The sequence below is a fragment of the Mytilus californianus genome, unplaced genomic scaffold, assembly GCF_021869535.1.
Source record: "Mytilus californianus isolate M0D057914Y unplaced genomic scaffold, xbMytCali1.0.p SCAF_6, whole genome shotgun sequence".
Taxonomy (NCBI): Eukaryota; Metazoa; Mollusca; class Bivalvia; order Mytilida; family Mytilidae; genus Mytilus; species Mytilus californianus.
Window position 1 is genome coordinate 78,508,013 of NW_026262712.1, and position 15,266 is coordinate 78,523,278.

At 30.9% G+C, this 15,266-nt stretch overlaps 1 protein-coding gene across 1 annotated transcript in view; it reads right to left on the bottom strand.

Annotated features, from left to right (window-relative positions):
- Positions 1-13,521, bottom strand: part of LOC127705301 (neuropeptide S receptor-like) — a 47,234-nt gene extending 33,713 nt beyond the window's left edge. The window contains exon 1 of the mRNA XM_052209621.1: positions 13,427-13,521. Coding sequence (XP_052065581.1) covers positions 13,427-13,452 — 26 coding nt within the window. The 5' untranslated portion in view covers positions 13,453-13,521. The remainder of the gene's footprint in view (positions 1-13,426) is intronic.
- Positions 13,522-15,266: the final 1,745 nt, after the last annotated feature.

A 15,266-nucleotide genomic window follows, 5' to 3' on the forward strand; every position in this document is an offset into this window, starting at 1 on the left:
AATGTCACAATCGAGAAAGTATACTGTACAATCGATAAATTTATGAATATCCTGGTAACTACAGATCTATAACCGCAAAACTATGTCGTCTGGTAAACACATCAACCAATTCGTGATGATAGAGACCCTAAAACTAATGTAGTGTTGCCTTCAAATGATCTTCTTCAATACTCTATTGGAGCAGTTTTTGTGTAAGGGGCACATTTAATCCGTACATTGTGAGTAAATATACACGAGCATAACGTATTGGAAAGTTGAAATCATCACGTTTGTTAAAGATTCTATTTTGAAGTTGTCCATCTGTGTCAAAATCAAGAAAAAAAATGAATTTAAGAAGCAGACCTTCTAGTATCATCAATCGTCTTAAATCGTCTAAGGTCGTCGTCAGGAAATGCAACCTTTTTTTAGCCTTTTTTTTTACAAATACATTATTCGTTAACTGGAAGTTTTCAGACATCATGCATCTTTTCAATTATCGGTGGGTGATTTTATTTACAAACGACTGCTTGATAAAGGTCATTTAGAAGTAATGTTCGACACACATTTCTACTTTATAATTATCGTTTATTTTTTATTTGTATGTTTTGGTTGTTTTACTTGCATGCTTTGTTTGTTTTATCTGTTTGCTTGTTCGATTTACCTGTTTGTTTTGGTGGTTACATGTATAAAGTTTGATAGCCCTAAGTATTATCTCATTTCTTTTTTTTCGGCTGATATCTTTGAAGAAGTGTTTACGACCATTTCATAAAAGCGGAACTGTGGATAATACCTCATTTTGTTTGCAACATATAATAATCTCAATTGCTATCTAGTGCTAGTAACCAATACAATGATTTGTTTGCTTCAGATGATTTAATAACTAATGTGACATAAAAACGTTTTTTAGTTCTTGACCTTATGTAAATGCATAATAATATTTTTATTTGAACAAACGAAAATCCGATTAAAGTAAGTTACACAATATACCATCTAGAATCAACAAAATCGTTTATCATTATTTCAACCAATTGTTTGCAAAAGGAACAGATCAAGTCTTGGTGCTTATTTATGTTTCTTGTATTAAAAGTACAGAGGAGAATGAAATCATATAAGAAATAAATTGTCTTTAGCCTTAAATAAATGAAGTTCCTCATTTTTAGCGTAAACACTTCAATTTTATCAGTTAAAAAATCTCGAAACCTTAAACCGATCTTCATCTTACAGTGGTCACTCCCACGTATGGCCGTATCTTGTGCATAAAGATTCTTCAGACAAATAAAAACGTCTTCAAGTGTTCTTCATTTCCGAATCAATAAAACGTTAATAAAAGAATATAGAGGATTGTCTTATTTATTATGTTTATTTCTATTTTCGCAATGAAAGTGCAAAGTAAACCAGGTTTATTGAAATAAGCTAAATAGGAGTTCCATGTACATTTGCCTGAAATTCGGCCCCCCTCCTTTTTTTGATGGTTTTTTTTTGTTAAATTAATCTTTAAAGTAAATTACTTCAGGAAAATAAAATATTCCAAAAATTTAATAACATGAAACAATATTAACACGTTAACCATTGTATGAAATTATAACACTACACATTTAATCATAGATTGTATTATCTATTATATATAATGAGTTGTGGTATGATTGCCAATAATACAACTATCCAACATATTCTAAATGAAGCGGAGTAAAGCAACTATAGGTCACCATACGACCTTCAACAATAAGTAGAACCCATAACTAGCTACGCATAATAAATTACTAATTAGTATAGGTGTTATTGTTTTATAAGGAACTTTCATTTTATCAATTGTTTACCTGCTGTTTCACGAATACATTACACGAGAAGAGCTTTTGAATAACACTTATATTTGTATTTGTTTCTTACCTCGTTCTTGGCATGGCGGATATCAATAACTTATGGTTTATGTATGAAGTCATAAGTGCGGATAAACAAACTGGATTTAAGCATTTCAATAAGTAAGCGACAACAGTACTTTAAAGTTGTGAATTTTGGGAATAACTGTATTGTATCTAAAGCATGGCCATCGTAAAAGGCACTTTTTAAAGTCATAAACTGAGTTTACCTATCAACGCATTTTCTCCCTTCTAATGCAATATAAACTGAACATTTCTTATTTCTTTTAAGCCATTAGTTTTGTGTAAAAATATCACAAATCGAAGCTTAAGATTCCGTGAAACGTTGTTCTTGTCTTTGAAACTTAAACAGTATGATGTCATATGTACAATTTTCATATTACTGACTTTTGACTTAGGGGTTTATAATTTTTCGATAGGTTACTTAAACTGTGGTAGGACATTCTGGTAATCGGCCAAAAAAGATATTCTTACAAAAGTAAAATCAAGCTTACAATGGATACAATTTGGGGAGGGTTGGGAGGGGGAAATAAATTGTCTTAATAATATCTATATACGACAAAAGCTCACTAACGAACTCCAAACGCATCGAGACTTAGTGCGTCGACAGGGTAAGCGTTTCCTTCTTTAAGAAATAACCAGTCAGGCAAATCAAGTCTTCGTAAAAAATGATGATCAACGAAATAGATCGCAATTGTTAAATTTTCAAATCAGACGCCAATCATGGTGTCTTAAGATAAATTTGAGGCAATTTGTGGATGAAGGATGGTATTAAAACGTAAAAAAAAAAACTTACATCATAGTTAGAATCAAGTCTTAAAATTTCCTCCAAGACAGAAGAATAGGTAGACAGTAACTACCTTTAGATTTGAATTTATGTCTAGGAAGAAACTTTATGTTATGGTGGAGAATATTTCCGAAGGTGTAATTTTCCAATGCATACAATTTTGACTAGAAAACACGTACATGTTTTCATGTATTCACGTACTAATTCTTGATTAAATCATGCAATAGAGGAGAAGACTTTTCGTAGACGAAAAATTAAACGTTCTAGCAGTTTGCTTTATTGAGTTTACATGAGAAAATATTTAATAACATTTACATAAATCGTTGGTCATGTATCAAAGCTAAATTCTCAGGACAGCGAATGTAAGATATCTGAGCAGACTACGCGTAAAGATAGACATTTTGTTTCATTTTGCATACGTTATGCAATTCCCCCTCAACCCAAGCAAAGTTTTTTTTTTTAAATAGTATGACTGCAATTAACAGAAAAAAAAATCTTCCATCCTTTAATGACGATTAAATACATTTTGGCATAAAGCTTCATTTAATTTCAGATCGACAGAAAGAACCTGGAATGCATAAAAAAGGCAAGAGAAATTTATGTTGTTGTTACTGTAGAACGTGTTTGTTGCAGGTCAACACATCCATATGTTTAACATCAATTGTGTACATGTTTTGCAATTCATAACGTTATGTATTGATTTGAAACGTTGACTAATTTCAATTTAATCGACATCACTTATATGAACGGTTTTCAGTAATTTACAGTTAAACGTATTTTGGACCGTAGAATTTCTTCCGGATCAGATGTGTGGCAAAGTCTATCGAGTTCAATCTCTTACACCAGCTATTTAGATAACAAAGTTGTATTTCCCGCCAAAAAAACTCAGTAGTCGTGATAATATCACCATTCATACATCGATAGCTACTGTTGCTTCTAATTAACTGAAAATGAATATATACCCATTATGGGTTCACACCATAAAATGCATACTTTGTATACTATTATATATAAACTTTATGCGTGGATGATAAACTGTCTTCGGGAAGACTTTTTGCCATCAAAATAATCTTGGGAAGTTATTTTTTAGAAAAATGCAGTCAACAAAGTACATAATGACGAATGGACTCATTGTATACATAATGCCAATGATTGTTATAGATTCTGGAATATTCATCTTTCAGTCAAGGTTCATGAATTTTGGATCAGCACGAAATGAGAGAAATCATTTTTTCACTTAATTGATTACTGACATCCATAATAGCACAAAAAGAACTAATGCACTTTGTACATTTGTTTTGTAACAGACAATTTTTTCCCGTTTGAATGGTTTTACACTAGTAATTTTTGGGGCCCTTTATAGCTTACTGTTCGGTGTGAGCCAAGGCTCCGTGTTGAAGACCGTACTGTGATCTATAATGGTTTACTTTTATAAATTTTGACTTGGATGGAGAGTTGTCTCATTGGCACTCGTACCACATCTTCTTATATCTACTTTGTTTAGATGCATACATACGCTTATGTTGTAGTGGAACTAAGTCGTTTAGAGTCACATGGAGGGATTTCAAGATTGAACATTTTTCAGAACAGTCGTTTGTGGAACTTATTCATACGATGGATTGGTGTACTGTATTGAAGCTCTTGGACACACATGTAACAATAGCTTATATAGATGTGTATATTTTTCATTAAATATTTATCATGTTAACGTCGATCTCTGTGTTGCTGAATATAGTAGTCAAATGAAAACGACGATACGGTGATGTAACGGTGTAAGAACTTTGTCAGTGAGAGCAATTCATATCGTTCTATTGCTTAAATTGTAGTTTGCAGATTTACTGTGTACATTATGCATTACATGTGTTATATATATATTTTGATAAATGATCCGGGAGAAATTCTAAGATCCAAAATACGCTTGAATGTAAATAGCTGAAAACCATTCATATAAGTGATGTCTATTAATTTAAAATTAGTTCATATTTTAATTCAATGCAATAACGTTACACAATATAAGTATACAGTTTATGTAATACACATGGATGTGTTTACTTGCAACAAACACGTGCTACAGAAACGACAAATTAACATATCTCGCCTTTTTACATGCATTCCAGGGTCTCTATGTCAATCTTAAATTAAATTTAACTCACTAATGTAAATTGATCTGTTAACATTATATAGGTTATTGTACAGCTTAATAAACGAATCTTTGAATAGAAGAATCTCTTTAGAGGATTCTCTTAACAATAGAATATTTTGAGAGAGGAAATACTCTACTCTGTTTTTAAAAATAAGATTGATTATTGTTTGCTTAATATTAAGTGCAAACATTTCATGCAGATTCAGACCGATAAGGAAATGAATTTGTTATTGTATTACTGAGTTTTTGATTTCAAATTAATGCACATCTCTTAAACAAAAGCCTTTAACTTTTCCCTTCACGTAAACACAAAGTCCCATTTTATTTGATTACTTTATTAGTTTTACTACATATACTTAAATTGATTATATTGGAGTGCTGATACTCAAATCAACCTTATTTTCCTGGAAACTTTTCAGCCCTTCCAAGTCGATTTTGCAACGATTTGTTTTGCGATATCTTTTTTTTTTGTGTAAGGAGATCCAAGTTTCACATTTCACGTTATTTTTTTCTACTTGCGGAAAAATCGCAGAAGTAAATTGGTTACGAAAATCAGATGGTTTATCGACTTAAACCAAAAATAGAATATCGGAATTTTTCAATCATCTCTACTGAAAATTTTGTTATCAGGAAGAAGTAATTAAAAAGACCTATAAAATAAAATTATTGACATAAAATGTTACATCACATTAAATAAAACCGTTGAATATAATAGTAACAATAGATTACAATGCAATATAAAGCTATTAACAAAGAGGATTTGCTTATTGTGAGAGGGTGGCATTCAATTTTTCATTACAGATTTTAATACAGGTAATCTTTTTTGAGAATTATAGTTCGTAACTTAGAAAAGTGATAATGTAAACCGACTTATTGCAATTATACTTTTTTTCAGGTTATGCATATTCTAACCTGCTTCGTAATGAACTATTTTCGTGATTTTCAAGCTTTCTTAATATATTCCTACGAGAATAGATTTGGTTTACAGTGTTACGGTCATATGCGGAAAGGATTGTTGGCATTATCTTCAAAAATTTATCTTCTTAACTCAAAACGTTAACTTCGAACATAGCGATTTTGTACCCTTGCCATTTAAAACCAAGTTAACATTTACTAACAGAAAAGTCGACAAAACATCTAGTATCATAAATATAATATCTCGTAACATCAACAAAGAAACTAAACATAGCAATTTCGTGCTATTTAGATTACCTGTATACCATTGTGTTCCCTATTGAACAAAAACTTGTGATCAAACCAAAATGGCAAACATATAGTTCTTTAAATCGTCATGGTATCACACAGTTATGGTAACAAAAGGAATATTGAAACTAATAAGTCGAAAGCAAACTGACAACGCCATGGCAAAAAACCAAATTACGCCAGAAAAACAAACAACAGTCTACAAAATACAACAGAGAAAACGACGGACTGAGCAATATGAATCCTTTCAATAATGAAATTAAGGAAGTCATGAGTTTTTAATGATATAAAATGACAACTAATCCTTGAGTTTACATGAGAACATAAATTAACCGTATATTTCATATCAAAAAGGAAATGTCTTACTTATTCTTGAATTCATTAAATAGATGAAATATAGCAACAACAAAAAAAGGTTTAAACTGCCAATGGCTCTTGAATTAGTTCCAATAATTTCGTCGTATTTCCTATAATTTAAAGACGTTGTCAATTAAATCTAACTAGATCCAACTCTTTATATTTGCGTCGTAAGTTATGGACAAATGTTCAATTGGAGATTCTTTTCCGAGGTATTTATCCAATTAAATATATAGCCTTAAACTGTATAAAATCTAATAGCAAATCAGAAGTCGATTAAGGAGAATTTTCTTTGTTCGTAACCTCGGGCACAACTCCGCCAAAGTCATTGCACTAGTTTGTTCCTTGTATAGCATTATCTTAGCTAGTTCTGTTATACATAGAAGAACGAAATATAATTTTTCACGATGTTTCATTTTTGCAGAACCTTTACCATAACGCGTAGAACAATGCTTTTTGTTTGGCATGCTGTTTTCGACTGACGATTTTGCATGTTCCTTTGGTATCTTTCGCCCTTATTTTATAGATGATATCTTACCTTTCATAGCCTAATGATTATAAATTCGATTTCATTAAATTTCACTTAATATAAATGCCTTCAATACTTAGAAGTACGTCACTTTACCAGAGGAGCTCGTGCATGAACATCGACAATTTTTTTGTCACTGAAAATCAAATAGTTGTTTAGGTAAAGATGAAGATCATTGATAACACGCTATCTTTTATAGATATGACAAAGTCAATTTTTATATGAAAGACTTAAAAAACTGTCTGGAAAAAGGGGAAAAAAAAATTGAATTAAGGAGAAGACTGCAACAAGGGTGCACGATACAATAAGGTACGTTAGCTTTATTTGTCAGTCTTAAGTTGTCTCTGTTTTGTTTTCGTATATATACAGTTGTTTTTAGGTTGTTTTTCGTTTTTAGCAAGTCCTTGCTAGTTTGTCATTGACTAATAAATTTGAAAATCTCTTTGATATTTTCAGCCTCTCTTTTTTAGGTCGATATGGCAAACGGACACAACAATCTCTATGCACCTTTTATTTTACCTATCATACAAATAGGGAGTTTTGTCTTTGTAAACGTAACAACAAATATATTGTTAATTGCTAAAAAAGATCTGTGTGAACCACAAAGGATTCTTTAGTAGTCAGATGAGGTTATACAAATGTTGTCCTATATAAAATATTAAAAGTATATTGTCTATGTAGATAAGCCAATTGATGATCACAAACCTGATCCCGCTTATCTTGATTTTATGTTTTTATGTTTCATGAAGTATTTTACCTTATATTGTTAACATAATTTTTTGCAACATTTATCGGTTTTATTGAATCAGAAATGAAATAATCAGATAGTTAAGCACGGTTGGAAACGTTGTAAGTTATACGCATTTCATTTATCATAACTATGATTTATTTATGTATCCCTCATGACCTGGTCAGACTGCTGAACTTATGTTATGATAATCATTTTTATTTCCAGTTCTCTGTACGGGTTCTTGAAATGTTTCTTTTGTACATGAACATGAATAAAAGGAGATATGAGATATACTTCAAAAAGAATATCCAGAGGGCAACACAAAGTCGTCAACAAAAGACACGTGTACTAAGCTTTCAACCATCCTGAGATTATACAAGTTGTGAATAAAACAGGGTCAGTAAAAGACCTGTCATCAACGTACAATTCTTCAAATAACGAATACAGTATATGACATAATTTTTTGCAACATTTATCGGTTTTATTGAATCAGAAATGAAATAATCAGATTGTTAAGCACGGTTGGAAACGTTGTAAGTTATACGCATTTCATTTATCAGAACTATGATTTATTTGTGTATCGCTCATGACCTGGTCAGACTGCTGAACTTATGTTATGATGATAATTTTTATTTCCAGTTCTCTGTACGGGTTCTTGAAATGTTTCTTTTGTACATAAACATGAATAAAAGGAGATATGAGATATACTTCAAAAAGAATATCCAGAGGGCAACACAAAGTCGTCAACAAAAGACACGTGTACTAAGCTTTCAACCATCCTGAGATTATACAAGTTGTGAATAAAACAGGGTCAGTAAAAGACCTGTCATCAACGTACAATTTTTCAAATAACGAATACATTATATGACATAGGACAAATACTCACGAGTTTACTAACTTTTGTCAGGTAAATAAATACGTTGTGGGGTTAATTGATTTTGTACTCGTATGAAGCAGAATTCATTCAGAACCTTCTAAAAGACAAAAAGAAAAAGCACCTTGCGAAATTCTTTAATTTTACTTTCCGATATATTGATGATGTCCTATCATTGTGTTTACATATCTCAGTTGATACGTCATGCTCGTGCATGCTCACACTATACGGACTTAACACACAGGAGTGTGCTCCTAACGCGGAAACTGCTCCAACAAAGTTATGAGGAGGACAGATTAAAAATGACATTCCGTAAATTTTACGGACACCATCACGAATTGGTCGATCCATACGATGTGTCTTAGTCCAAACTAACTAAGGACAATTTTACCACGTGTTAGATTGTGGTTTGACATTACGTCGTCTGATCTTTTAATTACAGAACGTGACTTATTCCCGATTGTGACTGTTTTGCTGAGTGTGAATTCGCATTGCTTTAAGACGTGTCACGGTACCTTTTTATCCAAAATTCATGTATTTAGTTTTGATTTTATATTTGTTATTCTCATCGGATTTTGTCAAATGTCTTATCGTTTGTAGTTGTAAATCTTATTTTTTTCTGTTGTATTCGTGTGTTATGGTAAAGATTATTAATCACCCTGTTCGATATTAGATTTTAGTTTGGGTCAACTAAATTTATACGATATATTTGGTTTACAGTTTGATTTAGAAGAAACACCGACATAGCTATATATACTATTAATTATCTTATTACTACCACATTTTATATTAATTAGTATTGTAATATTCATCGTTATTGATAAATGTTTTATGAGTATTATAAACCAAATCTTGAATTCTATACTAATTCTATCCTATTTTGGGGAAATTTCAGAAATTCAAATGTGACGTCATCTTTTTTTAGCGTTGATCTCTTTGGCTAACTCGGCTGTGAATTTTTATATGCTGCTTTATGTTGTTTTATGTATCCGTTTTTATTCTGTAGTTAGTCACCACTTCGGTGTTATCATGTATATCTATTATATAGTCATTTTTATAAATTTACTGTTTACAAAAGTATGAATTATTCTAAATACTAAGGATTTTCATATCCCAGACATATAACCTTAGCCGTATTTGGCACAACTTTTTGGAACTTTTGGTCCTCAATGCTCTTCAACTTTGTACTTGTTTTGGATTTCGTACGTTTTTGATCTGAGCGTCACTGGTTAGTCTTGTGTGGACGAAACGCGCGTCTTGCGTATTAAATTTTAAACCTGGTACCTTTTGTTAGCTATTATTCGTATGTTTCTCTGTCCTATATGTTCTCCCGTTTATTTGTATTGTAGTCCTGTCATGTAATGTTGTCATTTTAATGTTATATTTAACATTGCCATAAAAGCGGGAGGTTTGGCTAGCCACAAAACCATGTTCAAACCACCATTTTTTTCTTAAAATGTCATGTACAAAGTCAGGAAAATGGTCATTGTTATATTATAGTTCGTTTCTGTGTGGGTTACATTTTAATGTTGTGTTTCTGTTGTGTCGTAGTTCTCCTCTTATATTTGATGTGTTTCCCTCAGTTTTAGTTTGTAACCCGGATTTGTTTTTTCTCAATCGATTTATGAATTTCAAACAGCGGTATACTACTATTGCCTTTATTTGTGTGTATGTCCCCAAGTTAGGTTGAAATCCAGTGGTTGTCGTTGGTTGTTGGTTGTTGTTATACTATTTTTTGGTGTTTTGAATTTAGTATACATTATGCCGTTGTTTATTGATTTTTGTAGTTGTTTATATCATCGTCTTTTGGTAATTTGCAATCAGAAACTGTTACAGTTCCTTATTTTGCATTTGGGTGAACGATTCGGAACTTGCAGCATGTTATAACCAATCAATGATCATAACGTTATGAACGCCATAATTGAAAATCATCAGTATCGAATTTGGCATTCATTCTATCATGTGATACCTCATATAAGATTTTAAAAGATTGATAGAACGGTTCTGAAGCAAATCTAAAAAAAGGGATTTGGTCTCCTTGCTCAGACTTTTGTACTATCCCAATAAAGAACGAGATTTTTCCACCTGAAAACTCGGTTCAAATATGTGGCATCAATAAAATGCATACTGTTCTATAAGTGGATTGAATGGAGAAGAATATGAAATATGTAAGTGGTCAACACAATACATGTACACCAATTAATGAAAGAAACCATTTTGAAATAAAGTGTGTGCTTAATTGATTTAAAATTTTTTATTTAAATCGTACAACAGTGAATTTGAAGCATTTGACTGTATGCAGTTTATAATTAAAAGTTAACACAAAATGAATTGCAAATCGCGTTGCTTTTAAGACAAATAAATCTTTCAGATGTTTTCTATGTTTTATGAACACAACCTATTTTTTTCGATCACTAGATAAAACCGAATTAAAAATACAATAAAACTGAATTTCGAAAATAATTGTAAGCGCTAATAATACCTAATAAACCACAGTTCAAATTAAATATTTATTTCATGTTGTATTTGCTTTTCATCACGGTGTAAAGTCATTAGTTTCATTCGATATTCACGCCATCTCGATATTATCACAAATATTGGTTCTGCTTGGTTGCATTATGATGTGGCTATGGTTCGTTTGGCTAGAATGAAATATAAAATTGGAAACATGTCCCGGGAGAAGATATTAAATACGAAAGATAAAGAATAAGATAACGTATAAGTATGCAAGACCCGATCAAATATTACTGTTTAATGTTGACGTAATTTATGATACTGCGATATATTCATACCTTTTTAGAAAGGTTAAACTTGTGGTTCGTCTATTTTGTTTTTCTTGAATGAGGAATCATACAAATGGAACCATTACATATTGATCCAAAGATTAACCTTTCAAAACTTCTTTTACCAAATAGAAAACGTCTTAGTTAACTTCAAACGTTTCAATACTCAACGAAAACAATCACTCTACATTTAGAAGTTACTCTGTAATTCATGTAACAAAGGAAAAATGCCACACAGGTCTCTATTTTAAAATTGTATTTTGTAATATTGTATGTAAAAAAAACTATAATGACAATATATAAGATATGTGATTTAGATAAACTAGACCCTTTTTGCCTGTTGTTCGTTTTAACCATGTTGACAGCTTCAAAAGTATGATATTTTACAGAATTTAAGCTTGGTTGCATAATTTTAAGCATTTGTATTGTTTATTTTCTTCTGTTAAATATTGACCACACCCTTCGACCTAAATAAAGGAGAAGGTATCATAAGGCCACCTTTTTTGTCCCTTGCATTCGAAAATTTAATAAGTATTATAAATCTACCAAATAACATCCCTCAGATGTCCATAAGATATTGGTCTGTCGGACATTAGTATTTATATTTTTGAATTTTGTCTCACATATTGGTATTAGGGATTATAACTTCTTATATTTAGCACAAAATAACAAAAACATCTAAAAGGACCCCATTTTGGGATATTTTCAATAATATTTAGACTCGAGCAAAAGCCTTACCCAAAACGATACTTTGCTACAAAATATATTTTACAACGATATAAACGTTTGTTACAGATTGTTTTGGATAAATATGTTGCTCATATATATTTTGACCAAAAAAAATTATGTTTAGCATATCTTCTCCTTTGTTATACAAAGGTGTTTATGGGTCAGATACACATACTTACAAATTTATAGTGATCCATACATATGCCCAATGTCATATGAAACAAAAACTATGTAATATTTGTCATAGTTAGTAGAGATAATGACTTTCTTGTTTACAATTATGACGTCATCGTGGCTTCATAACCGTTTTAATGCGTCAGAACTTGTTCATTTTGTATTTAGTAGATACTTTTACATATTTTAGCATTTTATCATTTCATGTTTACTATTATTACTAAATTAAAATAAATAATAGTAAAGCCAATATTAACGAGAACTATCTATTCTTACTAAATTAAAATATAAATTGTAAATGATTGAGTTTGACAAATTGAATAAGTCTACACTGTAAATGTAAGTTGGTCAGTTAGAAACGTGATAAATCAAATTATGAAAAGCATACTAATTAAAGTCATGTTCATAAAAATATATTTTATTAATAATAAAAAAAACTATAACTGTATTAATGGAATTGAAATATGGTATACTTGTGTGAACCTACTCCACATGATGTGCGGTCATCAGACGATTGATTGCATCATAGAAGTTAAATATGAATATATTATATTCATGACGGGTGCCACATGTGGAGCAGGACCTGTCTATTATTCTGGAGCACCTAAGATCGCCCCCTGATTTGGGTTGGACTCGTGTTGCTCAGTTTTTATTTTTTATGTTACGTTTTAAAGATTGTTGTCTTTGATTTTTCGTTTTTTGCCATGGCGTTGTCAGTTTTTTTTTCGACTTATGAGTTTGAATTCCCTTTGGTATCGTTCGCCGTTCTTTTATCTATCCATATGAAGTCGGTGAGAAGTATTTATAAGTATCATTTGGCGTAAAATGCGCTTGGGTTGCATTTTAAGAAAACAAGGCAACCAACAGGAAAATATTGGAAGTGACCCTCAACAATGAACAAGTACTAGTTCATTATTGCAACCCTTAGGCTTGTCCTGTTATTTGTTATGAAAGTTAACAGAGACGAATGAAAATATCTTTATAAAAAATCAAAATTGATGGAAATACTTATATTTAAGGAGAAGTGGTATTATTATAGAAGTATAGTATGAGGAATATCTATTGTTCCAAATAAGGGCCCTTGATGGGCCAAACAACATTCCCATCAACAAACATTACACGTAGTGCTTAGTTTCTCGTTGAAATAAAATATTAAGGTTTAAGGTTATAATAAAATCAATTTGTATAATCAAATACTATACGTGAACAAATTAGGTAACAGTTTATAAGTCAAGTGCGTCAAAAATCTAAACATATTTACCTTGCTTCAAAATTGTGTAGTATCATCAGTTCCCGTACATAAAATATCAAAACGTAAATTACTCTTTCTACGGAAAAAACATCGACTGATCAACACGTGGCAGTTTTCACTTCTTAATCATTGGTTATAATACAAACTTCAGTAGACTTGCTTAGAGATCGACTTTGTGTATGAGTGACAACTGCATTAATCTTATAAAAACATTTTTTTTCTTCAAATATCTGTATTAGTGACGTTAAGTAGACAATTACCAATAAGAACAATGTCAACAAGTTTTAGGTCAACATAGATGACAGCTTTGCAAATATCAAAGTATTTCTTTGACAATGGAACGACTTGAAGATGTTTTATAACGGAAACATATTGGTATTAGATTTTACCTTACAAGTGGAAAAGACTTATTGTATTCCTAATATGATCGGTTGTACGTCAAAATATAATTGGCTTAGACATAACTGTGGTAGTGTGGCGCTAAGTTCGACGTAAGAAGATGTATTTGCCCACTAATTAGTTAGTTGAAAAAAATTAACGTCCATAATAGTACAGTTAGAATATAAAATGACGTTGTTGTCAGGGGAAGAGAAATGCAGTACCGACAAATAGGATAGAAGAATTATGCCTTGAAATACACAGATACTAAACTCAGAAACCATTTACAAGAAGCTATAATACATAATTTCTATCAATAATGGTCTGTTTAAATGATATCATTGTCTTATATATAAGAGTGGTAATAAATACATTTATTTTACTAATGAAGATAAGAATGTTGTAGAACAAATTCAGTTGGAATACCACGTACGTAAGTACGTTGCAACTAGAGCATGGATAACTGAATCTAAATATCGTATCTGTTATACTCGAAAATATTATAGTTGTTCAGATTTATTTGTTGGAATATATTCGCAAAGTTATTGTGTAAATGAAAGAGATGCACGTGGGGCAAGAAAACTTAAATAACTACACAGTGAATCGTGATTGCTAGAAAACCAGGCTAACGATAAAAAAAAACATCAGATGTTGTTGCTGCTGACATTTCTGTTTTATTTCTAGAAAATTGTTTTTTTTTTGGGGGGTTCTAAATCATTCAAATTTCTAAAAACATTGAAAAACCAGATTTTGTTGCATGATGCCGTCACAATGTTACTCGTATTTGGCATGATCGTCTTTTTTCTCACAATGTATACAAGATGCAATTAAGATGCAATTATATATATATAATAATCAAATACTTAGGTATCTATATACCTAATTTCGTTAAAATTAAAATTCAATAACATTTACCAAAAAGAATATTTGATATGGTAAAAAGTAAAATCACAAAAATACTGAACTCCGAGGAAAATTCAAAAAGGAAAGTCCCCAATCAAGTGGCAAAATCAAAAGTTCAAACACATCAAACGAATGGTAAAGAACACTGCAAATGTAAATTGAAGATTTTAGAAATGTTGTATATATTACTATTTATGTGTGCAATTTATATAATTTGCAATATCTCGGAAAGTTTAACACATATGTTATTCTATTTCCCGATATTCAGATGCATAAAAAATCAGTAAAACCTTGAGATTGCCCAGTTACGTGCCTATCAAAAGCAATAATTAATATGTATCATTTCAAGTAAATTTTCAAATACTTTTATTAAATACAAAGAAAAAAACAAACAAATTTGCGGTCAACTGAGGGAAAATATATTAAATCCTGAAAAGTTTGTAAAAGTAGGGATTGATAGATGTGACCGTTTTGCACCAGACGTTTTAGTGAGAAGTACAAGTAAAATCAACTTGAAAATGTTATCCTGCTTAAGATAAATCCATTCGAATTGGAAGTTCAGTGAGTA